Source organism: Pan troglodytes, chromosome 13, assembly GCF_028858775.2.
Source record: "Pan troglodytes isolate AG18354 chromosome 13, NHGRI_mPanTro3-v2.0_pri, whole genome shotgun sequence".
Taxonomy (NCBI): Eukaryota; Metazoa; Chordata; class Mammalia; order Primates; family Hominidae; genus Pan; species Pan troglodytes.
The window spans coordinates 30,885,064-30,912,239 of NC_072411.2; the positions used below are offsets into that span (position 1 = coordinate 30,885,064).

Genomic DNA, 27,176 nt, shown 5'->3' on the forward strand with positions numbered 1-27,176 from the left:
AGTCGGCCAAGAGGCCCTGCATTAGTGCCCACTGAGGACCCAGGACAGCCAGGCATGAGAGCCCCTGGTTTACACTCCCGACCTGTGCAGGCACGCATCAGGCTCAGCCTGTTTGGACTGGCAAAACAGGCTCTTTGGCCCAGGGCCTCCCCTTCAAGACCTGCTCCAGGGGCCCATAGAGATTTCCATTTTTTTTGCTCATAGGACAACCTTTCCACCCTGCTCACTGCCTCAGACACCGCCTGTGGGGAGGGCTGCTCCACACACAACACAGCCCATTGCCATGCAGGCCGTGGAGGCCTCCAGGGACCTGATAGCTTCAGTGATGGCCAAAGACACTGAACACTAAGGACAGATTGCCCTCCACACCCCACCCTCCAGTCTGTGCTAAGACAGCTGGGGATGGGGAATGAGGCATAAGAAAAATTGGGGAACCCTGGACAAAGGGTGGCAACATTGTCCCCGTGGGCGATGCAAGTGACCAGGCCACTCCCTTATGGAAGGGCCAGGTCTTAACAAAGGGCAGCCTTACCTAGGAGGTGGTGAGGGGCTGGTCCCCCCTGGGCTGGAGGAGAGTGGTGGGGGCACACTGCCTTCGGTGGGCAGGAACCATGACAGGTACCTGTCCACCAGGATGAAATAGGCACAGTCTGAAGTACGGACGTGGAGGGACACAGGGAGTGGCTGGAAAACCAAGCTAGTTGTTAGCGTGGGCTCTGGACACTGCCAGGCCACCAAGCACCAACAAGTGCAGGGAAGCCCTGGGCCGTGGCCCCACCTCTCCCAGCAAAAGGCATCCCTTCCCTACCTTCTGAGTGATGAGGCTCAAGGCAAAGAAGAATATGTAATACTCGAACGGATCTGAGAGCAGCGTCAGGGGCAAACACGCAGGGTTGATGAGCCACCCCCTGCTCAGTGTCAAGTGCTGGGCCACCCACAGCCTCCCTACCTCAGGGCCACCAAAGGATACTCAGGGCCAGGTTCAGACCAAGGCCCCCAGTAGGGGTGAACTGGACCTTGTTGTGGTACAGAGGACTGTCAGGGAGGATGCATTCCTGGATGGACGCCTTCACAGGACCCTGCAGAGAGAGGCAGTGAGGCTTGTGGGCAGGTGCTGGCGCGTAGTGCCCGATACGCAGTGCCCCACATGCACGGCAGCACTTTGGGAAGGCTGCTGGGGAAGAGACCCAAACACAGAACCCACCTGTGGGGACAGTGCCCTGCCTCTGAGCAGTGCCTGAACAAGAGTCTTTGCTTAGAACTTCTCCTACCATCTCATAAAGAGCTGCAGACAGCAAGGGTAGCAGCCATGCAATACCCATTTCCTTTGCCTCTCATATCCCCAGAACAAATCGCTCCTCAATTTGCCCTCAGAGGACTAAAGGAGATTGCCCATCACCACAGGGCTGTGCAAGGCCCACTGCCCCGAGCACCACTCCTGTCACTGTGGTTTACTTACAGGCAGGTAGGAGACAGGAAAGTCAAATTTACAGTCTTCAGCTTGAAGCTTATAAACCAACTTCATCATTGGGCCACTGAACATGAAATTGAACAAACAAACAAAAACAGGGCAAATGAACTGCGAATTATCTTGCTTTGATTGTTTCTTAATCTTAAGAAATTCAGAGAGTGGTTTAAAGGTGGAATCACCATGAGGAATCACCCAGCCTCTCTCCGGTGACCAACCTACCTACCCAGGGTCAAGAAATTCCATCACGATGCTGTACTCCACAGGATTCACACGCCCCTGTAAGCAGCTGAGGTTCCAGCCAACGAGGACACCATCTAGGCTGCCGAAAATGCTCTCTACCAGCCATGGGAAGATGGTGTGCAGCTCCTGAAACAATGTGTGGTGAGGCCGCGGGCAGGACCAGCACCCACTACTGCCCCGGCTCTAGTCCTGCACCACCTGCTGCCCAGCTCCTTCTGAGGAGGCCACTCCCTGGCTGAGACCTACGAGATCAACCCTGCACCCAAAGGAACCCTGGTGCCATGGTGCCAACGACAAGAGCAGCTTTGGGTTCTTCCAATGGGGTACATGGCATACCAAGCAGTGTTGCTTTAGGCTTGGGCCAGCTAAGTCAGCCTCCAATCAAAATACATTTTTTGTGTGTGATAGAAGACTAAATTAAGAGAAATAAATAAACATAAACAATGAAGAAAATTAAAAAATATAAAATAAAAAATACATGAAATACATATTTTTTGAGACAGGGTCTCACTCTGTTGCCCTGGCTGGAGTGCAGTGATGCAATTATGGCTCACTGCAGCCTTGACTTCCTGGGCTCGAGCAATCCTCCCACCTCAGCTTCCTGAGTAGCTGGGACTATAGGCACACACCACTACACTCAGCTAATTTTTAAATTTCTTGTAGAGATAGGTTCTCAGTATGTTGCCTAGACTGGTTTTGAGCTCCTGGGCTTAAGTGATCCTCCCACCTCGGCCTCCCAAAGTGTTGAGATTACAGGCATGAGCCACCACAAAAAAAGATTCTTTAAAAAGTGATGGAAACTTCTGACTTGAAGGATGCTCTATCAGAAAGGAAAGCAACATCCTTTCCAGAGTGAAGCCCCTGAAACCTAACTGACCTATTGCCATTTGGTATTAACTCCTTCTCTAGGCCAGCTTCCTGGGCTTGACAATTCCAGGTGTGATTTAAATACATATTTTTAGTATTTACGTTAGGGTTTCTGAACCTTGGTGCTATTGACGTTTTGGGCTAGATACTTCTTTGTTGCAGGGAGCTGTCCTGTGCTTTGCAGAATGTTTCCAGCAACCCTGGCCTCTACTTCCTAGATGTCAGTAGCACACACTCCCCATCTACCTCCAGATGTGACAACCAAAAATGTCTCTGACATTGCCAAGTGTCCCTTGAGGGACAGAGCACCTGTGGCTAAGAACCCCTGATCTACAAGTTCACATGTTTAAATGTGTCCGTAAACATAATGGTCATGATAATGGCCAGGCCTCTGTGCCAGGCAGTGCTCAGGGTTGGGGTGGGGAGGGAAATTAGGAATTATAATAAAGTTCTTTAACGAATGTATAAGACATGCTCCAAAGAGAGACATTAGCAGAGCTATACCTTTGCTGGAAAGTCCTCAATGACTTTAATCAAGTCTTGGCACTGCTGTGCAAAGGGCTTATTTATAGAGTCAGCTTTCAGGCTAGCCTAGAAAACAGAACAAAGCAAAAAACTCATGAGGACATTCACTCTGCAGCTTTTAGTGATACTCTGGCTTGAGTCAAACTGTGGCTTGAGTCAAACAGAAATCCAAGCAATAGGTTATGAGTCAGACCCATAACCACTGGCCTGGTTCCCCAGCCCCTCATGTGTGTCAGTGGCCCAAAGAGTACTCCTAGGAGAGGCTGTAGTTCTATGCTCTCTGGACCAGGAACTATCAGCCTTGTTTCCCAGTACCCCCTCAGAGTGCTGCACATGATCAGAACAGGATTGACTTCTACCAATCCATAAGTAGGGGCTGGTCCCAGAGTCAGCCCCAGAGCCAGAAGAGGATCTTGATTGTGTAAGGGCACCCCTCACAAACCACAGAGTACCACTGAGTTTGTACGCATCAACTGGAAATTTCCAGCCTGATGGACCACCGTGATTACACCGTTGTGATCATCAGTAAGAACGCCCAACAACATCACGGCTATGGCAGAAGCTCTCTTAAACGAGCTGTCCTTTATTCAATAGACACTGAACCTACTAAACCAATGATCTTAAAACACAGGGCAGACAAAAATTATAGACCGCTTCAGCCAAGTAGACACTAATCATGACGGCAATGGAGAGGCCAGAAAAGACTCAGGACAAGGACTAATGAAATCTACCTAGTCGTGGGATGTGAGGAAAGCACCCTGACTACAAGGAGAAAAAGGGCATCTGTGCGAATGGATTAAGATCAGGAGAAACAGCTAGAATTTCAACCTAGAGAGCTTTGCCAAAGGATATCTAAGGCCTTGTCTACCTCCAAACGACGGTGGATTTCACAGTGATTGAGACAGAGATGGAGACCTGAGCTGTCTGGCCATGGGCCAGACCTGTTGACTCTAGTGGGGTGCACTGAGGAAGAATGTCCTTCCACATAAATGTTTACAAAAACACCTCCTAAGAACTAAAATTAGGAACTTTCATCACCAATACTTGCCTTATATCTAACTTCTCACCTCTCAGTATCATTTTTTTTTTCCTTTTTGAGTCTTTACTATGTTGCCCAGGCTGGTCTCAAACTCTTGGGCTCAAGTAATCCTCCTGCCTCAGTCTCCTCAGTAGCTGGAACTCCAGGCATGAGCCACTGCACCCAGTTCTCAGCATCATGTTTAATACTTAAAGTGCAACCTAGCAGCCCCCCGCACAACAGTGTCTCCATTTTTCACTGATGACAGTTATGACTGATTATTAGAATGCTTCGTATCTATTTAAGAATTTACAAGTTATGAACATTCTGATATACATCCTTCTCACTTGCTCCTCCCCCTCGTACCCTTGGGAAGTAGAGAAAATAGAATTTGAATGAACTTGTCTTGTATGAGAAAACCCAGAGCCCAGAGGTTGAGTAACCCCAAGGTCCTGTAGTAATAAGGAGGCACAGTCAAGTTAAGGAGTCTGCCATTGTTTCCATCACATGCCCCTAAAAAACAACCACTACAGAGTTCTTCAAGTCAATGGGAAGAACACTCAAGTCCCACAGCTACAGAACTATGGCCACACTGACACTCATGCAAGCAGCTGATATTTACCAGTAGAAAGCTGGGCTGCTGCAGGTGAGGGAACGCCATAGCAGCCTCCAGTGGAGAGTTGAAAATGGCCTTCTTACCAAACCACTGTGGAAAAACAAAGACAAAATCTCAACATCTGCAACACAGCAGAATCTTTTTATATTTTTCTTTAGAGACAGGGTCTCGTTCTGTTGCCCAGGCTGGCATGCGGCAGCACGATCATAGCTCACTGCAACCTCAAACTCCTGGGTTCAAGCAATCCTCACACCTCAGTCTCCTGAGTACAGGCACATGCCACTATGCCTGGCTAATTTTCCTTTTTTTTTAGAGACAGGGTCTTGCTATGTTGCCCAGGCTAGTTTGTCAGGCTGTGATGCCCAGGATCCTGGCCTCCACTGATCCTCCTGCCTTGGCCTCCTAAGTGTTAGGGTTACAGGTGTGAGCCACTGCACCTGGCCCTAACAAAATATTACATAGTTTCACAATGCCCAGGAGAATATCACACATTACATTACCAATTCGCAACACACATTACATTGCCAATTCTCATGTCTTACTTATTGATTAGAGACAGGGTCTTGCTTGCTCACTCAGGCTGCAGTACAGTGGTGCGATCATAGCTCATTGCAACCTCAAACTCCTGAGCTCAAGTGATTCTCCTGCGTCAGCCTCTCAAGTAGCGGGAACTACAGGCAAACATCACCAAGCCCAGCTAATTTTTGTACTTTTTGTAAAGATGGGGGTTTCATCATGTTGCTCAGACTGCTCTTGAACTCCCAGACTCAAGTGATTTATCCGCCTCAGCCTCCCAAAATGTGGGATTACAGGCGTGAGCCACCACGCCCGGCCAGCAATTCCCATCTTTTATACAAATGCTGTTCTCAACCGGGCACGGTGGCTCCTGCCTGTAATCCTAGTACTTTGGGAGGCTGAGGCAGGAGGATCACCTGAGGTCAGGAGTTCAAGACCAGCCTGGCCAACATGGTAAAACCCCGTCTCTACCAAAATACAAAAATTAGCCGGACATGAGGGTGGGTGCCTATAATCCCAGCTACTCAGGAGGCTGAGACCCGAGAATCCCTTGAACCCAGGAGAAGGTGGTTGCAGTGAGCTGAGATCACGCTACTACACTCCAGCCTAGAAGGCTGAGCAAGACTCTGTCTCAAAAAAAAAAAAAAGAAACACTGTTCTCCTGCAGCCCATAGTGGCCAGCTTCAGAGCCAAGTTTGTGGTACTGAATCCCTGGTAATGCTTGTACAGCATTTGTTATATACCAGGACTCGCTCTAAATGCTCTCTATATATCTCCTCATTTAATCCTCAGTGGTAGGCAGAATTCTAAAGATAGCAGCCCAAGATTCCCGACCCCTGTTTGTTCAATCAAATACTCATCTAGGTACTGCTGTGAAGGCATTTTGCACATCCAATTAGAGTCCTAAGTTAGTGGACCTTAAGTTACAGAGTAGTCCCCAGCTGACAGCCAGCAAGGAAACAAAGACCTTAGTTCTACAACTCCAAGGAACTGGATTCTGCCAGCAACCTAAATAAACCTGGAAGCAGCTTCTTCCCTGGAGTTTTCAGATAAGAGCAAAGCTGCCAACACCTTGATTTTAATCTTGTAATGCACAGCTGAGCTTGCCTGGACTTCTGCACACATAACTATGAGATAATAAAAGGGTGCTGGTTTAAACTGCTAAGTTTGTCATACAAGAATAGAAAAACCAACCTCACAACAACCCGATGGGTACAGATGTACTATGACTGCAGGTCAGTACAGATGATGAAGGAGAGGCAGAAATGGGATAACTCACTTACCCCCACCCAGCTAGTAAGTGGCAGAACCAAGATTCCAATACAAAGACCGCCTCACAAAACTGAGACAGGGGCAAATCCCCTCCATATTACCCGTGCACTATGCAATGAACAGAGGGGAAGAGCAAGCTCTGCCAAGGGAGCCTTTGAATAAGCCATCAGAAAACTAGGATCAAAGGCCGGGCGCCATGGCTCACACCTGTAATCCCAGCACTTTGGGAGGCCACGGTGGGCAGATCACTTGAGGCCAGGAGTTCGAGACCAGTGTGGCCAACAAGGCAAAACCCCATCTCTACTAAAAATACAAAAATTAGCTGGGTGTGGTGGCGGGCACCTGTAGTCCCAGCGACTCGGGAGGCTGAGGCATGAGAAATGCTTGAGCCCAGGAGGCGGAGGTTGCAGTGAGCCAAGATCACACCATTGCACTCTAGCCGGGGTGACAGAGGGAAACTCTGTCTCAAAAAATGGAAGAAAAATAAAAGAAAAAAAGGAAAGAAAACTAAGATCAGCTTTCCAGATTCCTACCTCTCAGCTCACCCAGGTCAAAAATAAAAAATGCTCAGACCTAGACTTCACAGACAGGAAGTCTGCCAAGTCCCACTGGTGGCCTAGTTACAGTTTTCCTGGCCCAGCTCTGCCCACTGCACAAGTAACAGCACTGGGGTGGCACCTGGCAGTCTGTGGAGGAAGAGAGGCTGGGTGTAAAGACGCCATGTAGGCAGTTGTAGAGTGAGAGGAGACAGGAATCTCTGCCTCTCTGCCACTTGGCAATAGGAACATCTCCCAAGTTTTTTCAATTTTTTTTTTTTTTTTTTTTTTTTTTTTTTTTTTTTTTTTGAGACGGAGTCTCACTCTGTCGCCCAGGCTGGAGTCCAGTGGTGCTATCTTGGCTCACTGCAAGCTCCGCTTGGGTTCACGCCATTCTCCTGCCTCAGCCTCCCGAGTAGCTGGGACTACAGGCGCCGGCCACCACGCCTGGCTAATTGTCTTTTGTATTTTTAGTAGAGTGGGTTTCACATGTTAGCCAGGATGGTCTAGATATCCTGACCTCGTGATCCGCCCGCCTCAGCCTCCCAAAGTGCTGGGATTACAGGCGTGAGCCACCGCTCCCGGCCTCAATTCTTAACCTAGCTATCAATTGCAGTGTTAAAGAAAAACGCCTCAGTCCTAAGGCACTTGGTCAAGAAAACACTGCACTACTGCAAAATGATCAAAGCAGCATTAAACTGTGGACTGCTGGGTAAGTGCGGAGCTCTAGAGATGATGAAGGGGAGAGCATCTCTGCTCAGTAAAAGCTTTCATGGGCAGCGACTGAAAGAATGAGGCCCAGAGGAATTTCTAGGAACTTTCAAAGAGAGGAAATTCAAACCCGAGAACTCCCAAAAGGTGTCTCCCACACCCCTGTTCTCTGACCCTGCCATGGCCACCCTCCCCCGTCACAGGTCTCTGCGTGCCATGCACCTAGAGTCCACTTCGTCGCGACTCTCCAACACCTATTTTCTCCAGGAGCTGCTTCGGACCCGTTTGTTTTTTTGTTTCGTTTTGTTTTGTTTTTCTGACAGCGACAGCCCTTGGGCAACGCCAATCATTCCAAGCAAATTCTGTCATGCCAAAACCTCCCTTAACAGCACGCGCCCACTTGGTCCCAACTCTCCTGCGAATTGGGCTTCGGGAGCCTCCGAAACCAAGGCTCGGAGAAGTGGAGCACACAGGGGAAGGGTCGAGCTGGGACCCACACCCGGCTCTTCCTCCCACACCGCCTGTTGAGCCCAAGGCTCAACTTCGACACAAAACTCTCCTTCCCTCAATTCCTTCAACGACGGGTAACCTTCAACGAACACCTACCGGACCGGAACAGAGTGTACGAGCCGCGCGGGAAGGTGGCACAAAGGCATGGCCCAGAGGGGTGGCAGGAAGACTCAGCCGGGGCCCTCCACTCCCCAGCCTGCCCGGCCTGGGCAGAGCCGCCGGGCCGCCCGAGTCCTGGGGCTCGCGGAGGAACGGAGATGGCCTCGGCAGGGGCTCGGGGAAGCCCCCAGGGCGCCGGACCGTCTCACGCGCGCGTCCCGCGCCACTCACCTGTGGGACCCATAGCGTCGCCCGCCTCAGAGGTGGAAGCCGCCATTCCGCCACCGCGCCAAAACGTCATCAAGCTGCGCGCAGAGCCACGCCCCGCGGCCGGGCGGGAAAAGCGCTTCTACCTCTTTGGGCCGTTACCTCAAAAGGCAAGTGCGCAAAGCGAAGAAGGCCGGCCGGCCGTGGAGGGGAAATGGCTAGGCAGGAGTGCGGGGGGAGGGAGTGGTCCTTAGCTGAATGCGCCTGCGTTGTGGCGGCCTCTGGCGCCCCAAGGTAGGGCTCACGCACTTTCTCCCTAGCAAGGAATGCGCGTGCGCGTAAGCAGGGTTGTTGATTAGTGCCCCCCACCCCCCCGACCCCCGAAAAGCGACCCCTAGTGGTGCACCGGTGCGGACCAGAAAATGGCACGCTTTCTTGAAACAGGTATTGACTGAGCGCCCAATGTATGCCTGGTACTGGGCTGGGTGCTGCCACCTAAGCGAGCACGACCAATGCAAGTCTATCAGGGACGCCCTGACCGCCAAGCAGCTGGCCCCTGCAGTCCGCCATGCCACTCCCGACGCCTAGCGCGCCGCTCAGCCACCGTGAGCGCCCACTAACTGTTGGGCTCCAATGACGCCGCGGAGGCGGCCCCGTCCCCGCGCTCCCGCCGCTCCCGCCAGGGCAGCCCGGGAGGCCAGACGCTGGCGCTGCAGGGAGAGGGCGGTGGGCGCATCCGCTAGGGGGCGCGGCGGGGCGGGGCGCACCTTTCGGCGGGCCGCGGGGATGGCGGCGCAGGGCGTAGGGCCTGGGCCGGGGTCGGCGGCGCCCCCGGGGCTGGAGGCGGCCCGGCAGAAGCTGGCGCTGCGGCGGAAGAAGGTGCTGAGCACCGAGGAGATGGAGCTGTACGAGCTGGCTCAGGCGGCGGGCGGCGGTATCGACCCCGACGTGTTCAAGTGAGCGGGGCGGGTGGGGGCCGCATGCTCGCCAGACACCCCCGACCTCTGCTCTCCGGGTACGCCCGGCCCGCTGGTCAGGAGGAGCCCCCGCCCCCGCCCCCGTCCTTGTCCGGTCTTCAGGGAGGTGGCCGCGCCGGGCGGAGAGGGCTCACCGGCCCCGCGTCTGTCCCCGCTGGGATCCTGGTGGACCTGCTGAAGCTGAACGTGGCCCCCCTCGCCGTCTTCCAGATGCTGAAGTCCATGTGTGCCGGGCAGAGGCTAGCGAGCGAGCCCCAGGACCCTGCGGCCGTGTCTCTGCCCACGTCGAGCGTGCCCGAGACCCGAGGTCAGAGCTGGGCCCGCTGTCCCTGCCCCAGTGGCGGGGGTGGCGGGCGGGGAGGGGGCAGGCGCGGCACAGCGGCGGCGTGGCCCTGAGTGGCCAGGCCTGTCTGTCGGTCTAGGCCCAGCACCTGCAGGGCCCATCCGTGGGCTCTGCTCCTGGGCTTCGCTGCCAGCCTTAGGAGGCACGTCCAGGTCAGGTGGACGCAGAGTGCGTGCCCCAGGGTGGTCCAGGCTGGGTAGGGCTCCTCCGCTTAGCTCCTCCCCACCTCTTCACTCAGGCCTTCATCCTAAAAGTCGGGAATCAAGACGGTTTGGGGCTGGGCGCCGTGGCTCACGCCTATAATCTTTGGGACCCTACGGCGGGAGGATCCTTTGAGGCCACGAGTTTGAGACCAGTCTGGGTGACAGGGTGAGATCTTGTCTCTAAATGTTTTTCAAAAGACAGTCTCGATCTCTGTCCTGTGGTATACAGCATCCAGGGAAGTGCCCAGGGAGCAGGGCAGGCAGAGGTCTTCCTGCCTTTACCCCACCTGGGCCCAGTTCCTGCCTCTGATGATTGCAGGAAGAGAGTCAGACGCGGAACTCCCAGGGTGCAGAGGCCTGCGGGGTCTGAAGGGCCTCCTCCCTCTCCAGTGTGGTGACTGGGCTGAGGAGATGCTGGGACTGAGAGTGTCATGGTGGAGCCTCTGTCCTTGCTCATCCTCTCCGCATGTTGCTTCTGCTCCCGATGGCTCTCCCTGAAATGCAGCACAACCTCCCAGGCCAATGGAAGGAGGCCCAGAGCTGGCTCCCTGCCTGGAAGCACGAGGAGACCCGCACAGGCATCCTGAGAAGGCGTAGAGAGCAGGCTGCCTTCATGGGGGGAGTGCCAGGGCCTGGGCACCCACGCCCGCTGACCCAAGAGGGCACCTGCATGCTGGCCTCTTCACTGACCCTCGCTCTGTCTGCTCTCTTTGTGTCTCTCTCTGACCTCCAGAGGCCTCCTTTCTCTCTGCCAGGAACAGTAGCCCCCCTGCAAGGCCCTCGTTTTCCTCCAGCCCGCAGCCTGCGGCCTCTCCGGTTCTGCTCCGCAGCCCAGCTGCCACACACTCGCCTCTCTCTCCAGGCCCCCCGGGTTCCCTCCGCCTCTCTTGCTGCCTGTTCTCTCCTTTTGCAGGTTGCGTTTATTGGCTTATCTCTGGGGGTTGGTGCTCTCCCTTGTTTTCGTGGAAACTGCATGGCCCCAAGAGGCCCAAGCAGCTTTGAGCTGCAAGGGCAGGATCATGCAGGCCACCACTGCCCTGCCGCTTAGCCACAGGGCACTATTTCTGACTCGGTTTCTTAGAGACATGGTGTGGCAGTGTCTAGACCCCACAGTCGGGCTGGCATCCGGGGACAGGACCGACACCCCCACACCCCAGAGGCGAGCTAGTGGTGAGTGTAAAGAGCCCCTCTCCAGGGTAAGACAGCCGGCCGGGTGCAGTGTGCTCTGCTGGAGAGCACAGCCCCAGGCGTGACAAACACCTTGGCCTCTTAGAAGTTGTCCCCTACCTGGACAGGAAGTCTGGAGGCTGAAACAGAGACTCCCACCTTCCCAGAGTCTCCTGGGCAGTGCCACACAGATGCCATGTGCTGGTCCCATGGCCACACTCCAGCACTCAGCCCCCTTGCCCGCCTCACTCCTGAGTTGGGACACTTTCCAGGTGTCACCAGGTGTGATCAGGGGCCCAGAGCCAGGGGCCTATGAGAGCCCAGGGGTCTTTGGTCGCGCCTCCTGCATGCGCCTCCTGACAGCGGCCACCTCCCTGCCACCCAGAGCTCAGGCCCAAGAGAGGGTGGAGAGGGCCTGAAGGACAGGCCTGGAGTAGGGGTGTATGGACTGTAGGCTGAGATGAGCAATTGAGGGGCAAGTGTCCAGCAGGAGGGAGAAACTGGGAGCAGAGTCCTTGTCACTCCAGGAGACGTTGCTGCTCACTCAGCACTCACTCAGGGCTCTGGGTGCCAGGCCTAGCTCTCAGGGCAGAGGGCATGGCAGGGAAGTGAGATGATCACACTCAGTCCAGTGAGAGGCAGTGAGGAAAACCACCAGCAAGACCAGTGTGGTGGCTCACACCTGTAATCCCAGCACTTTGGGAAGTCAAGGCAGGTGGATCCCTTGAGCTCAGGAGTTCAAGATCAGCCTGGGCAACATAGCAAGACCCCATCTCTACAAAAAATACAAAAACTAGCCAGGCAGGGCCCAGCGCGGTGGCTCACGCCTGTAATCCCAGCACTTTGGGAGGCTGAGGTGGGCGGATCTCGAGGTCAGGAGATCGAGACCATCCTGGCTATCATGGTGAAACCCCGTCTCTACTAAAAATACAAAAAAAATTAGCCAGGCATGGTGGCAGGTGCCTTTAGTCCCAGCTACTTGGGAGGCTGAGGCAGGAGAATGGCGTGAACCTGGGAGGTGGAGCTTACAGTGAGCCGAGATCGCGCCACTGCACTCCAGCCTGGGCGACAGAGCGAGACTCCGTCTCAAAAAAAAAAAAAAAAAACTAGCCAGGCGGGCGTGGTGGTGGCACCCATCTGTAGTCCCAGCTACTTGGGAGGCTGAGGTGGAGGATTGCCTGAGCCTGAGGGGGATGTTGCAGTGAGCCAAGAGCTTGTGACTGGACTTCAGCCTGGGCAACAGAGCAAGACCCTGTCTCAAAAAAAAAAAAGAAAAGAAAAACCGCTAGCAATGTAGTTGGGAGGAGGCTTCAGAGCCCAGAGAGCAGCAAGGGTTACACAGGGTGGAGCAGGAAGGGTCGGCAGAGCCCCACAGGTGTGAGCTGGGGCAGTGGGAGGGCGTGGGAGAGGCAGAGTGCTGTCCAGGTGCTGGTAGGCCCAGGGCAGGAGGAGGCAGGTGGGGGGCACAGTCAAGATGTATATGGGGGTTGTGGCACTGGAAATGCAGGCATAGAGGGGCCGGGAGGATTAGGGGGTGCCGTGTGAGCGAATGGGGGCTCCAAGAGAATTTACCCGAGGACAGGAGTGGCCTGGAGTGCTGGGCCCCTCAGGGTCATTTGTTTCTCGAGGGCTGTGTCCTGGAAGCATAGCCCAGGTCCTGTAGGCTGGGTGGCAGAAAGCCATGACATGAGGGCACCGAGGCCCCGTGGGGATAGAGTGGAACCTGAGGAGGAGGTGGAGGGAAATGGGGCAGACTTGTGTTGCTGAGTGAGAGGCAGAGGCCACAGATGGAATGCTGAGAGCTCTCTGAGGCCCACATATTACAGCATCTGACCACACAGAGCTCCAGCTGCCCTGGTAATGGCAGAATCTGGGGTGGAGGATTCTGCCACCCCAGATGGCAGGGGGGTTGTCGGAGTGATCTGGCTGGGGGGCATGGAGGCCATAGGTTTCCCACAGGACTCGGGTGTGGAGTTCTCCAGGCTGTGGGCCAGGCCCTCTCGAGCTTGCCTCTGTGAGCCGCAGCAGGCACCCTGGGTCCTCTGGATGCCTGTCCCCCAGCCATCCAGACGGCCTGTGGGGACAACCACCACCAGATTCACTCATACCCACAGGGAAGGGGAAATAGAAAACCCTAGAAGCACAGAGGGGCGATGCTTGTCTTGGTAAGAGTCTGGAGTCATTGAGGGAAAAATAAATTCAGTCAAGCATTATACTTAAGTTTAGGGAAACTATACGTTTTTAAAGTTGTCCAGAGCATGCGTGTAAGATGACGTTTGGAGTGTGGAAGCCGTGAGTCTCACCTGAGCTGTGCTGCCTGATTACAGGAACCTCGAGCCACACATGGCTGGCGTGGTCATTGCACTGCGTGTGGTATGCACAGCAGATGCCAAAGGACCGGTACAAAAGGGAATGCAAAAAACCCACCACACCTTGGGAGGCCGAGGCTGCTGGATCTCTTGAGCTCAGCAGTTCAGGACTAGCCAGGGCAACACAGGGAGACCCAATCTCTACAAAACACACAAAAATTAGCAGGGCATGGTGGCACACATCTGTAGTTCCAACTACTTGTGAGGCTGAGGTTGGAGGATTGCTTGAGCCTGGGAGGTTGAGGTTGCAGTGAGCTGTGACTGCACCACTGCACTCCAGCCTGGGTGAGAGAGTGAGACCCTGTCTCAAAAATAAACAAAAAACCCCAAAGTGAATGAGGCTGGGCATTGGTTCACACCTGTAATCCCAACATTTTGGGAGGCTGAGGCAGGAGCATCACTTGAAGCTCAGAGTTTGAGACCAGCCTGGGCAAAATAGCAAGACCCCACCCATTTCTACAAAGAAACAAGAAAAAGAACAAAGGTGAATGCAACATCTTATGAATAACTTATGTACTGACTACATATTGAAATAATACGTTGGATATTTTAGATTAAAGTATTTGAGCTAATTCTGCATTTTCTTTTACTTTTTATTTATTTATTTTTTAGACAGTCTTGCTCTGTCACCCAGGCTGGAGTGCAGTGGCACACTCATAGCTCATTGCAGTCTCAACCTCTTGGGCTCAGGCAATCCTCCCACCTCCTCTTGAGTAGCTGGGACTACAGGTGCACACTACCACACCTGGCTAATTTTTAAATTTTTTGTGGAGATGGAGGTCTCACTATGTTGTCCCAGCTGGTCTCTAGCTCCTGGCCTCAAAGGATCCTCCCACCTTGGCCTCCCAAAGCACTGGAATTACAGGCATGAGCCACTGACCCCTGCTGAGCCAGGCTGTTTTTAACATTCAATGGTCATTGACTATCTTTGGCGTTTAGGAGGGCCCTCCAGGGACCAGGCGTAGGGGCATCAGTCACCCCGCCCTCACACCCCAACCTGCAGCCACACTTGGTTCAATCCCACTGTCTAGCCCGTCTGACTCAGTAGCCCCTCCTGAGGGAGCAGGGCTAAGCAAAGCTGGTTTTGCCACTGCAAGGCACTGCAGGCCATTCTATTCTGGGCCTTCTCATCCTTCATAAAGTGAGGAAGCCTGAACAGGGCTCCCCACTAGCCCCGAGAGCACGCAATTCCTGAAGATTTCCAGGATTTTCTTAATATCAGTTATGGCTTACAGTTATGTTGGTTTCACATTTCCAGGGTTTGTCAACCCTGTCAGATTTAAAGATAAGCATTATTAGCCAGGTGTGGCCCCATGCTTGTAGTCCCAGCTACATCGAGGCTGAGGCAGGAAGATCCCTCGAGGCCATGGGCTCCGGGCAGCAATGAACTGTAATTGCATCACTGTGCTCTAGCCCAGGTGACAGAGCAAGACTCAGTCTCTAAATCCCCCTCCCCCACCACTCTAAAAAAAAAAAAAAAGCATTATTTGCTCTTTTCTGCTTTGCTCTCATCCTTGTTTCCAGAAGGGACTGGGTCACTACTGAGGGGAGGAGAGGAAGCTCAGATGGCAGCAAGCTGAAGGGAAGCCGACTCTGAGTCAGGCCTAGGTCTGCGGCCTGCCATGCCGTGTGCTGTGGGGAGCTGAGAGCGCATGGGCACCTAAGCACCCAGATTAGGCTGCGGCTACAGAAGATCTGACTCTGTCTGGCCTGGCCTGCGGAGGGACTGTGGCCTCAGAGGAGGATGCTGGCTCAGTGTGGGAGCTGCTGCAGGGTGGCGGGGCCCGTCTGCTCATGGAAGACAGAATCCTTGCCCCTTGACCAGTCAGTGGGGACTAGAATTATGGCAGTTTGTACCACAAGAGATGCGTGGTGGCCATTGTCTGCTTTGTGCCTTTTTCACGAGTCACTGCTGGGCTGAGGTGGCCAATCATCACCCACCAAGTGTTCCTGACTGCGCTCCTCCTTGGCTCAGGGCAACCCTGACTCCATCTTTGTTGAGTCAAGTGTGACAAGCTGACAGAGTTCCCAGCATGACACCACTGTAACCCTCACCACCACCAGGCAAGAATGAGCAAAGATCTCATTCTCTGAGGAAGAACTCCCCGGAAACTCATAAGGAGGGCCGTCCTATCCCTGCAGGGTATGGGGAGAATTTTGTGGTATTAGCATAGAAAGGGAGCTGGAGGTACCTCTGGAAGAGCGGGGGTCCACGGCATCTCAGACACAGGAGTCTCTGCTTGTTCAGGGTGACAGATGGTGAAACAAATGACCTAATGGATCCCTAGACACCCGGTTGCATCTTTTCTCCAGGAATCCAGTTTCCCTTTGCAGGGTATTTGACTACACTTGATAAGAGGCCAGGGAAGGACCAGGATTGAGGCTGGGTGTTCTGTTGGCTGAACCCTTGTCTGGAGTCACCCTAAAAGTGATGGCAGGGGAGTTCCCGCAAGAGACTGCCCCAAACCTTTCCAAGATGAGAGCCAGTTGGGATTCCAAAGGAAGAAACACTTAATGCCAGGGAGGTCAGTCCAAAGCATTTGTTAGGGAGCTTACATACAGAGGGGGCTGCAGCGTGCCCTCACGAGGGACAGCCAGGAAAGAGGTTGTGCCTAGGCACACCGCACTGAGGGGGTGGGGTGTGGAGTTTCTATGAGGGTGCAAGGAATTTGGCTGGGGTGGGACCAGTTTCCACGTGCTTAGCAACATGTCAGATCTTTCAGTGTTCCAGGCAACAACCTAAACGTGTATCAGTGTCTGGGAACATGCAAGCCCCAGCCAGGGTTTGAGCCTGCAGGGGGAACATGTAGCTGATTAGGTTGGAGTGGTCAAGGCACTTCCTCAGTCAGGACAAAGGAAACGCTGGGGGGATGAAATGGGGGACCCAACACTGAGTCAGGCAGGGGACACATGCCCTGTTTAGAGCCCACGGGCCAGACCCCACCAGGCCAGAGCAGGGGAGAGCCCTGGCCAAGGCACTCCGCATGGGGGGCTGTGACCCCACGGGCAAGCCTGCTACCCGGGCACGTTTGTACCTTGGAGGGTCCTCTCAGTCTTGCCGATGCTGTCAACACCCTGAGTCCAGGGAAATCCATCCCATTAAAATAAAGCTCTGGCCCAAGTGTGGTTCCAGATTTTTCTTGGCTATCTTAAAGAGTAAAGTAAGCAAATTGCAAATCAAAGAAACTCTGAACCAGTGGTCTTCATCCAAGAGAGCCTCTGGTGGTCAGAAGGAAAGTCTCAAGCATTCAGACTGTGGCAGGAACCCTGTCATGGAATCTGGCAGCTAAACCCGAAAGCAAGAGGCTTGACCACTGCAGAACACTCAGGTAGGTAGGAAACAATGAAAGAGCTACCAAAATCAAAATCAGAAACCCAATTCCAGGACTTGGTGACTGCAGTACTTCCTGCCTGTCACCATCTGGGGCAGCTCAGATGTGCAGTCCAGCATGAACACACCTTGAGGATGAGGCAGCGCGTCCCTGCTGCTGCTGCCGCTGATGGCACCATCAGGGCAGACTAGGTTTGCTGACCAGGCTAGGTGTGGACCAGCACACCTACCTTTCCCTAAATGGGCCCGTGGCATGTGTCCTTTCAAAATGTTCCCGTGGCAGTGTGCTCCTTGCGTGGCTTCGCTCCTAGGACACATCCAAAAGGGTCCCCTGCACACTGCGAAGGGCTTCTGGGATGTGACCTGTCTTTAGTGGTTCTGAGTCTCAGGACTTGAGGCTGATGCAGGGCCTCTAGCTGAAGCGACTTTGATGGAAATGTGTAGACACAAATGTTGGCCAAGGAGCACGAGTACAGCAGGTGCTGCATTTACAGGGCACGTCCATTCCTAATCATTGTGCTCTGTGTCTCCTTAGGGAGAAATAAAGGCAGCGCTGCCCTCGGGGGAGCATTGGCCCTGGCGGAACGCAGCAGCCGCGAGGGATCCAGCCAGAGGATGCCACGGCAGCCCAGCGCTACCAGGCTGCCCAAGGGGGGCGGGCCTGGGAAGAGCCCTATGCAGGGCAGCACCTAGGATGGCGCAGAGACTTGTCACATCTTTGTCCCCAGCAAAGGCTACGTGTTACCTCCTTCAGTTGATAATAAACCTTTCTGAGATGCAGAGGGTCCAGGTCAGATGCTCTCTACCGTTTTCTTTTTTTTTTTTTCATATTAAGGCACACTTAGAATGAAGTTTCTGTGCTGGTCCTGGTTGTGCCACAGTGAACTAACCAGGTCCCTTCACCATGGGTCAACTTCCTGAACCTGATTTGGGTTCTGAGAAAAGGTGTCTGGATTGCCAGGTCTTTTATAAATAGACATCAACAAGCTTCACTTGGAGTGAAATGTGGGAGGTTTTTTTGTTTTGTTTTGTTTTGTTTTTTTCTGAAACGAAGTCTTGCTCTGTCACCCAAGCTGGAGTGCAGTAGTGCGATCTTGGCTCACTACAAGCTCCGCCTCCGGGTTCATGCCATTCTCCTGCCTCAGCCTCCCAAGTAGCTGGGCCTACAGGTGCCCACCACCACGCCCGGCTAGTTTTGTTGTATTTTTAGTAGAGACGGGGTTTCACCATGTTAGCTAGGATGGTCTCGATCTCCCACCTCATGGGAGGTTTTCTACCAAGACTGTTGACAGTGCTGAGGGACAGGGTGGCTGTGTGTGTGCACAGAGGGCGAACGCTGCCTTCCAGGTTACCGTGGAGCACTGGGGTCAGCATGGGTGTGTTGTAACCTTCTGTGGGTCACGAATGCTGTGCGGAACTCGGTTAATATTCTTTCCCCCTCTAAAATGTCCTGACCTTACACATTTGACCCACAGCTTTAGAGACTTCATGGACAAGCCCCATCCACAGACCTCCAACACTTCTAGTCTCCCTTTTAGCCAGCATGACCCATCAATAAAGAAGCCCGAAAAATCACAGATTCAGTTGAAAACCCTGACTCTGCTTTCCTAGAATTTAGGAAATCTATACATTGAACGCCTGGCTTTGAAGAAACACTGTTTTCCCCTGGTCAGGTTACTTCTGTGGCAGCTGCTTATGTACAGACCTGCTGCACCCAACCCCACGCCAGCAGGGCAGGCTGGCACCCCACCGCTGTCCATGCAGGCTCTGGGGTCCCACTAGCTCCTGTAGGCAGAGCTAAGCTGCACGACACACAGAGGTCTTGGTTTTTATACAGAACCTTTAATTGCAAACAACTTGGAAGCAGCCATCCCGGGGGTGGCAGGGGAGAACCCACCACACCCTCCCATCAGTATTCTTCGCCTTCTTCAGCCTCAGCTTCCACGGAATCCACACCCACCTCTTCATAATCCTTCTCTAGAGCTGCCAGGTCCTCGCGGGCCTCAGAGAACTCTCCCTCTTCCATGCCTTCGCCCACGTACCAGTGCACAAAGGCCCGCTTGGCATACATGAGATCGAACTTATGGTCCAGGCGGGCCCAGGCCTCCGCAATGGCCGTGGTGTTGCTCAGCATGCACACAGCCCGCTGCACCTTGGCCAGGTCTCCCCCGGGGACCACTGTGGGGGGCTGGTAGTTAATGCCCACCTGCCAGAGAAGGGAAAGAAAGCAGTCCGTGAAGCTTATATCAAACCTAGAAATGGTAGCTACTTTTCCTCAAACAGAAGACACCCTGTAGGTGACACGGAGAATGCTCAGTTCACCTCACAAACATCACTAAGCCCTTCTCTGCACCAGGCAGGGTGATAGTTCCAGACGAGGAATAGAGAAAGGAACCTTGGAGGTAGCCACCCTGGTGGGATCCCAAGCTACCTAAAGGGCTGTGTCCTAGTACCTGTGACATGTGATAGGTGCCCAGGTGAAGACAGTCTTCCCTCTGAAAATGTATGCTGCTTGTCTTCTTTGTAGATTACAATTAAATTCTGTAGCTAAACTTCTTCCACCCAGATAGATTCAGAGTACACAACTCTTGCCCATGCTATCACAAGGAACATCATACCCACTTCTGACCCACAAAACAAGCCACTGTGGATATGCAAAGGTAGCAGATCCTGGGTCAAGAGTCATATGAATGCTGTTACCACAGCAGCAGGAAGTGGTCAAAGTGGTCCATGTGCCTGCCTAAGTAGGGGGTGACATTCCAAGGTGGTAACCAAAGGGGAAGCATTCCAAGTTTCAGAACTCGGGAATAGCATGACCTGAGGTCCTGGCAGCAGTGCACAGGGTCAACTAGAGCAGGGATCAGCAAACTTGTTCTATAAATGACAACATCAGGCCAGGTGTGGTGGCTCAAGCCTGTGACCCCAGCACTTTGGGAGACAGGCGGGCAGATCACGTGAGGCCAGGGGTTTGAGACCAGCCTGGCTAACATGGCAAAATCCCATCTCTACTAAAAATACAAATATTAGCTGGGTGCAGTGGCTTGTGCCTGTAATCCAGCACTTGGGCGGCTAAGGCGGGTGGATCACCTGAGGCCAGGAGTTCCAGACCAGCCTGGCCAACATGGCAAAATCCCATCTCTACTAAAAATACAAAAATTAGCCAGGCGTGGTGGCAGGTGCCTGTAATCCCAGCTACTTGGGAGGCTGAGGCAGAGAACTGCTTGAGCCCGGGAGGTGGAGGTTGCATTGAGTCGAGATCACGCCACTGCATTCCAACCTGGGTGACAGAGCAAGACTCTGTCTCAAAAAAAAAAAAAAATTACCCGGGCATGGTGGTGCATGTCTGTGGTCCCAGCTGCTTGGGAGGCTGAGGTGAGAGAATCGCTGGAGCCTGGGAGGCAGAGGTTGCAGTGAGCCAAGATCACACTACTATACTCCAGCCTGGGGGACAAAGCGAGACCCTGTCTCAAAAACTAAATAAATAAATAAATAAAGCTCACCACAGATATATAGTGTGATGACTCAGAAAGAGAGTTCAAAAGACATCACTGAGCTGGGTGCAGTGGCTCACGACTGTAATCCCAGCACTTTGGGAGGCTGAGGCAGGCAGATCACCTGAGGTCAGGAGTTCAAGACCAACCTGGCCAACATGGTGAAACCCCATCTCTACTAAAAATACAAAAATTAGCCGGGCGTGGTAGCGGGTACCTGTAATCCCAGCTACTTGGGAGGGTGAGGCCAGAGAATTGATTGAACCCGGGAGGCAGAGATTGCAGTTAGCTGAGATCGCACCACTGCATTCCAGCCTGGTTGACAGAGCAAGACTGTCTCAAAAAAAAAAAAAATCCACTGAATCAATTATCAACTCTGGTTCACTAATTTATGCCCACATGCCTAGCCCATGGAACAGGGATAATCTCCCCAAAGGACGTGGGCCTTCAGGGCCAGTGTTATTTTGTGCATCTGCTGCTTGCTGAAAGGCCTCCACATCACCCAGTCATACCTTAAATCCAGTCGGGCACCAATCCACAAACTGGATAGTGCGCTTGGTCTTAATGGTGGCGATGGCCGCGTTGACGTCTTTGGGGACCACGTCCCCCCTGTACAACATGCAGCAGGCCATGTACTTGCCATGGCGGGGGTCACACTTGACCATCTGATTGGCTGGCTCGAAGCAGGCATTGGTGATCTCGGCCACAGACAGCTGCTCATGGTAGGCCTTCTCGGCTGAGATGACTGGGGCGTAGGTGGCCAGGGGGAAGTGGATGCGGGGGTACGGCACGAGGTTGGTCTGGAATTCCGTCAAGTCCACATTCAGGGCCCCATCGAATCGCAGGGAGGCCGTGATGGAGGACACGATCTGCCCAATCAGGCGATTGAGGTTGGTGTACGTGGGACGTTCAATGTCCAGGTTGCGCCGACATATGTCATAGATGGCTTCATTGTCGACCATGAAGGCACAGTCAGAATGTTCCAGGGTCGTGTGGGTGGTCAGGATGGAGTTGTAGGGCTCCACCACGGCTGTGGAGACCTGGGGGGCTGGGTAAATGGCAAACTCTAGCTTGGACTTCTTGCCGTAATCCACTGAGAGCCGCTCCATGAGCAGAGATGCGAACCCAGAGCCAGTGCCGCCCCCAAAGCTGTGGAAGATGAGGAAGCCCTGCAGTCCTGTGCACAGATCCGCCTGAGAGAAACCAGACAACGTGAGCCAATGCCCGTGGAAGCCACACCACCAACCTCCAACAAGCCAGGGCCGCTTCTCTTTGCTTCTAAAGAGTTGATATGGATTCAAATCATCCATAATAAACACGCAGTACACTTTGAAGCAAAGAAAAGCAAAGATCTACGGACAAATCACCATTGCAGACTCAGTAGGACTCAAGATGCTGGTCTAAGTTTTTGTTTGTTTGTTTGAGACGGAATCTTGCTCTGTTTCCCAGGCTAGAGTGCAGTGGTGCAATCTCAGCTCATTGCAACCTCCGCCTTCCGGGTTCAAGCAATTCTCCTGCCTCAGCCTCTCAAGTAGCTGGGAGGACAGGTGTGTGCCACCACACCCAGCTAATTTTTATATTTTTAGTAGACATAGAGTTTCACCATGTAGGCCAGGCTGGTCTCAAACTCCTGACCTCAGGTAATCCACCCGCTTTAGCCTCCCAAAGTGCTGGGATTACATGTGTGAGCCACCGCGCCCGGCCAAGATGCTGGTCTAAGTGTTGATAAAATGACTTCCTTTCACATTCCAAGAACTACCTCTCCCATGCAAGACAATGGCCACATGAAACCTTCTCTTCTTACCAGTTTGCGGATCCGGTCCAGGACTAGGTCAACAATCTCCTTGCCGATGGTGTAATGGCCCCTGGCGTAATTATTGGCTGCATCTTCCTTCCCGGTGATCAGCTGCTCCGGGTGGAAGAGCTGCCTGTAGGTCCCTGTGCGCACTTCATCTGCAAAAGAGACAGTGTGTGCTGTGAATTTTTAAGGCCTGTACTCACCAAGATGGACACATTCCAGGAGTGTTCACTTCTACAGAGCACATGCTGTTCAAAGTACATGACCTACATGTCATAGGTCAACAGTGGCAGTGTCTGGTAGAAAATGTCTCTGTGTGATAACCAAACTGCATATGCAATTTATGACTCTACAAAGTTAAACTCAGCTTGTTGTATAAATGTCAGCACAACCAGTTCCCAGTGAAAGGAAATAAGCTCTTGCACTCCTACGCAGGTACATAATTCTTTCCTACGTGTAGCTACATCAAAGGCTGTAAGTTAGAAACTCTTACAACCTGGGCAGTCACCAGGTCAGTGTGACTTCTGCAGGGCAGTCCCATCAGGGCACCCTGGATGACCTGGGTCCCACAGGCTTTCAGGTGATGCTGTCATCTCCTGGGGGGCCACTGAAAGGTGCTGCCTCTTTGTAGCTCTCCTTGGAAACTACCTCAGGCTGCGAATCTGAAGGAAGCAAATGACTGTTCTGTACTTACCTTCTATGCCTAAGACGCAGGTCAAGACTCTCATGCACCAGCATAAGAGAATGCACAGCATTCGGGAGGGAACCAATGCCACTGCACCCTGCAGGCAGGGCCACCTGAGCAGGGCTGAGGCACGCACAAGGGAATCTCTTCACAGCCCATCTTACTGCTGGCAAAGCAGCTTTTCCCTGTAGGTCAGGTTTTCCTAAATTAGGAGCCGAGTCTCACAGACACTTTCATTACGAACCTTTCAGTTTCTCTCCTAACAATGCCATGGGCATATGCCTGTCTATCCCATCCTTTCAGCAGGAGGATTCAAAGGAGCCCACACGGGGCTTTACCAATGCTCTCCCACCCTCTCAGGAAAGCTGCCATCCAGTGCCCAGGCACCTACCGACCACAGTGGGCTCCAGGTCCACAAACACTGCTCTGGGCACGTGTTTGCCAGCTCCAGTCTCACTGAAGAACGTGTTGAAGGAGTCGTCCCCGCCACCAATGGTTTTATCACTTGGCATTTGGCCATCGGGCTGAATTCCATGTTCAAGGCAGTACAGTTCCCAGCAGGCATTGCCGATCTGGACACCCGCCTGCCCCACGTGGATAGAGATACACTCGCGCTGTGAACAGGAACATAAAAGTGAACCCATTCATTTCAAGGCAACTTGAAACTATATGGCATGCAAAATATTCTAATTTAATATTTATATAGTGCTTCAGTATCTGGCGCTTTCACAATCGATATTTCCTAGGAGGGTTAGTGACTGATCCCTTTGTCGCTGTGAAAACTAATTGCTGTAAACCATACTAGCTAGTAAGTTCTAGAGGTAGCCCTAGAACCTGTTTGCCCCTACACAAAACTTAGGTTATTTTAAAACTTGGAAGCCATGTAATGTCAATAATCAACCCCACATTATAGCCCGTCACAGTAATTCTCTGAAGAATATGTAGCAGTTTTTGATTATGTCCTGATCAAAGGATAAGGTAGTCGGGTTGGGTAAGGAAATAGAGAGTAGGTCCCAGGTCACCATGGTCCAAGCCCAGGTGCTCAGTGTGTGTCTCTCTGCCCCCCAGATCTACCCCGTCCATCATTCACCACCTGCTCTGTGCTCTCGAAGGCTGACCCTTGAGAACAGCATCAGAGGCCTTCCTCGCCCTCTGGCTTCTTGCTGGTTTGGTCAATGGCAGGCAGCAGTGGGATACTGGGGGGCTGGAGGAAAGCAGTGCCAGGGTACTCCCTCCTTGGCCCCTTCCTGCTCAACTGCTGTGGGTGACCTGAATCCCTCTCAAGGCCACACTTTTGGCAGGCTGCCCTCTTCATAAAACTACCCTCCCAATTTCTTGTAACCACTCCCTCTCTCTACCCCTTGAAGCCTGTAATGGCTCCCAGACGTCATCAGTGCTGGGACACTGCACTGTCCTTTGGTGGTTTCTTTAAACCCTGCCAAGCTGGGTGTGGTGGCTCATTCCTATAATCCCAGCACTTTAGAAGGCTGAGGTGAGAGGATCACTTGGGACCAGTTTGAGACCAGCCTGGGTAACATAGTGAGTCCCTGTCCCTATGAAAAATTTACAAATTAGCCAGGTGTGGTGGCACACACCTGTAGTACCAGCTACTCGGAAGGCTGAGGTGGGAGGGCTGCTGGAAGCCAGGGGTTCAAGGCTGCAGGGAGCCGTGATCCTGCAACTGTGCTCCAGCCTGGGCAACACAGCATTTGTTGAGTGATGTCTCAAACAAAAAAAAGAAAGAAAAAGAAAGGAAAAAAAGGATAACTGACAAACCACAGCTATTCAGACTTGGGACTTGGGAATCTGCTATGTTAATAGGCTGCTTTTTTTGTTTGTGTTTTTTGAGGCAGGGTCTCTGTGGCCCAGGCTGGAGTGCAGTGGCGCCATCACGACTCACTGCAGCCTCAAAGTTCCAGGCTCGGTTGATCCTCCCACCTCAGCCTCCCGAGTAGCTGGAACCACAGACTCGCATCACCATGCCCGGGTAATTTTTGTATTTTTTTGTAGAGACCGGGTTCCGCCATGCTGGTCAGGCTGATCTTGAACTCCAGACATCAGGTGATCCGCCCGCCTCCACCTCCCCAAGGGCTGGGATTCCAGGCGTGAGCCGCCGCGCCTGGCCTAACGGTTGCCTTTAGGTGAACGAGGCAATGTTGCAGCAGCGTCTGAGCCTTAATTCCTCATCTGACCAATGTCCACAGCCCCAACCCCCGTCAGCGAAGGCTCCTGGGGCTCCTCAGTTGTTTCCAGTAGCACAAAGACGTGTGAAGTGGGAGCAGCGCCCTCCCGTCTTCAGGAGGCGACGCCACTATTTGCTCTCTGGGGGACGGGACACCGTCAATGCTCCCGTTCACTAAAGGCCGGCAGCTTCATCTAAAACAAAAGCCGCCGTCCCTGCTCTGGGACCCAAAGATCCAGGAAACGATCCCGTGTCCTCCTGTCCCGCACTAGACCCTGCGTCCTTCTCTGGCCTCCTGTCAGCGCCCAGGCCCGCAACAACGTCCCTCTGTCCACCCGAGGCCAACTTCGTCTGCCTGGGCATCAGCGGGGCGGGAGTGACCCGGGTCTTACCATGGCGAACTCCGCTGCTTCAGCCCAACGCTACTTCCAGACGTCAACCGGCTGCCACAGCTGCTGAGCGCCCAACTGCAACCTCCGCCCCGTGCGCGCTGCACGGGATTGGCCCGCCGGTGCCAGGCCGCCATTGGCTTGGAGATCCTGGGAGGCGGGCTGAGGGCTGGATCCCAGTTCTGATTGGCCATTGCTCAACATGTGTACTGGGGACGCTCTCTGATTGGATGTAGGATTGGCGGGAAGGCAGCGGGGTCATCAAACGCTGCGCGGTTGCTGAGGCATTTCCGGGGTGTCTTCTGACCAGGGTTGGAACAGCTACTGCGCTGCCTCTGTGGGTCGGGGAACATTGCCTTGCTCCCAGTGTGCCACTGCCCCTCCCTGATTGCCCCAGGCCTGCTCCTCTCCCTGCCTAATTCAGATCTTTGCAAACAAGGCCACCTCTGAGAGGCCTTGCCGCCATCTACCCAAGTCACAGCAGCACCGCAATTATCCCCCTCTTCCCTGTTCCCACCCAGCACCCGGGAAGTGGCAGGATTCAATCACTTTTGTGACCCAAAAGGAGAAAACGGGCCGGGCGTGATGGCTAACGCCCGCAATCCCAGCACTTTGGGAGGCCGAGGCGGGTGGATCACCTGAGGTCAAGAGTTCCCGAGACCAGCCTGGCCAATATGGTGAAAACCCGTCTCTACTAAAAATACAAAAATTCCCCGGGCTGGTGGTAGGCACCTGTAATCCCAGCTACACAGGAGGCTGAGGTAGGAGAATCGCTTGAACCTGGGAGGCAGTTGTTGCAGTGAGCCGAGATTGGGCCACTGCACACTCCAGCCTGGGCAACAGAGCCATACTCCGTCTCAAAAAAAAAAAAAAAAAAAGGAAGAAAGGAGGCAAAATTAACGTAAGTGGAGAGGTTGGGTCAGGCACACCAGCTCATGTCTGTAATTCCAGTGCTTTGGGAGGCCACAGCAGGAGGATTGCTTCAGGTTAGGAGTTCAAGACCAGCCTGGGCAACGTGGTGAGACCCACCTTGCCCGTTTTTACAAAAAATACAAAAAATAAAATAAAATTAGCAAGGCATGGTGGCTCATGCCTGTAATCCCAGCTACTCAGGAGGCTGAGGCAGGAGAATCCCTTGAACCTGGGAGGCAGAGGTTGCAGTGAGCTGAGATCACGCCACTGCACTCAAGCCTGGGCAACAGAGCGAAACTCCATCTTGAAAAAAAAATAGAGTTTATTTGGGCCAAGTTTGAGAAGTGCAACCCTGGAGATGCAAGTTGTCTTAATATATTGGCAGCAGTTATACGTGGGTTTTATAAAGGAAAAGAAGAGGCAGTTCCTAAGTTGTTTACCAAGAATTTTGAAATTAGAGAGGAAGTCTTGCTGTGTTGTCCAGGCTAGTCTTGAACTCCTGACCTGAAGGGATCCTCCCACCTTGGCTGGCCTAGCCTGAGGAATTTATATGAAAATAACGTAAGCTATTTATTGGGTCAGGCGTGGTGGCTCACACCTGTAATCCCAGCACTTTGGGAGGCCAAGGTGGGAGGATCACTTGAGGTCAGGAGTTCAAGACCAGCCTGGCCAACATGATGAAACCCTTCCTCTACTAAAAATACAAAAATTAGCCAGGCATGGTGGTGAGCACCTATAGTC

At 53.2% G+C, this 27,176-nt stretch overlaps 3 protein-coding genes across 22 annotated transcripts in view; 1 reads left to right on the plus strand and 2 right to left on the minus strand.

The window, feature by feature from the left end:
- Window positions 1–8,904, minus strand: part of LOC104004656 (sphingomyelin phosphodiesterase 4) — a 28,653-nt gene extending 19,749 nt beyond the window's left edge. For 3 of the 19 annotated variants that reach the window (XM_054679729.2, XM_063790417.1, XM_054679718.2), the window contains exons 1-7: window positions 8,613–8,904; window positions 4,744–4,827; window positions 3,083–3,169; window positions 1,695–1,837; window positions 1,460–1,535; window positions 971–1,079; window positions 809–861 (exon numbers count right to left, since the gene is read on the minus strand). In XM_054679729.2, the coding sequence (XP_054535704.1) occupies window positions 809–861; window positions 971–1,079; window positions 1,460–1,535; window positions 1,695–1,837; window positions 3,083–3,169; window positions 4,744–4,782 (507 nt within the window). In that variant the 5' untranslated portion in view covers window positions 4,783–4,827; window positions 8,613–8,904. Of the gene's footprint in view, window positions 1–532; window positions 685–808; window positions 862–970; window positions 1,080–1,459; window positions 1,536–1,690; window positions 1,838–3,082; window positions 3,170–4,743; window positions 4,828–8,378; window positions 8,581–8,612 lie in introns of those variants that run through there. The other 16 variants (XM_063790422.1, XM_054679724.2, XM_063790421.1 and 13 more) reach the window with 13 other exon arrangements.
- Window positions 8,905–9,199: 295 nt separating this feature from the next.
- Window positions 9,200–17,758, plus strand: LOC749210 (mitotic-spindle organizing protein 2B). Of its 2 annotated transcripts, XM_054679733.1 has the most exons (4): window positions 9,200–9,544; window positions 9,724–9,872; window positions 10,845–11,024; window positions 17,514–17,758. In XM_054679733.1, the coding sequence occupies exons 1-4, from the start codon at window positions 9,222–9,224 to the stop codon at window positions 17,669–17,671; spliced, it is 810 nt and encodes a 269-aa protein (XP_054535708.1). In that variant the 5' UTR covers window positions 9,200–9,221; the 3' UTR covers window positions 17,672–17,758. The 2 variants fall into 2 exon arrangements, with proteins under 2 accessions (XP_054535708.1, XP_054535709.1); XM_054679734.1 differs by lacking the exon at window positions 10,845–11,024.
- Window positions 17,759–18,800: 1,042 nt separating this feature from the next.
- On the minus strand, window positions 18,801–25,612 carry LOC107973630 (tubulin alpha-3 chain). Its single transcript, NM_001328304.2, has 5 exons — window positions 25,527–25,612; window positions 23,344–23,566; window positions 22,274–22,422; window positions 20,982–21,662; window positions 18,801–19,184 (listed from the first exon to the last, which is right to left on the minus strand). Exons 1-5 carry the CDS (start codon window positions 25,527–25,529, stop codon window positions 18,888–18,890), a joined length of 1,353 nt encoding a protein of 450 aa, NP_001315233.2. The 5' UTR covers window positions 25,530–25,612; the 3' UTR covers window positions 18,801–18,887.
- Between the last annotated feature and the right edge of the window lie 1,564 nt (window positions 25,613–27,176).

Excerpts from the sequence above, each read along its gene's own strand:
- LOC749210 (XM_054679733.1), top strand. The coding sequence starts at position 9,222 with ATGACGCCGCGGAGGCGGCCCCGTCCCCGCGCTCCCGCCGCTCCCGCC. Across the intron at positions 9,545-9,723 it reads ATCGACCCCGACGTGTTCAA|GATCCTGGTGGACCTGCTGA; the intron begins GTGAGCGGGGCG and ends TGTCCCCGCTGG. Across the intron at positions 9,873-10,844 it reads GAGCGTGCCCGAGACCCGAG|AGGCCTCCTTTCTCTCTGCC; the intron begins GTCAGAGCTGGG and ends TCTGACCTCCAG.
- LOC107973630 (NM_001328304.2), bottom strand. Across the intron at positions 22,423-23,343 it reads CCTGGAGCCCACTGTGGTCG|ATGAAGTGCGCACAGGGACC; the intron begins GTAGGTGCCTGG and ends TCTCTTTTGCAG. Across the intron at positions 21,663-22,273 it reads TGGACCGGATCCGCAAACTG|GCGGATCTGTGCACAGGACT; the intron begins GTAAGAAGAGAA and ends GGTTTCTCTCAG.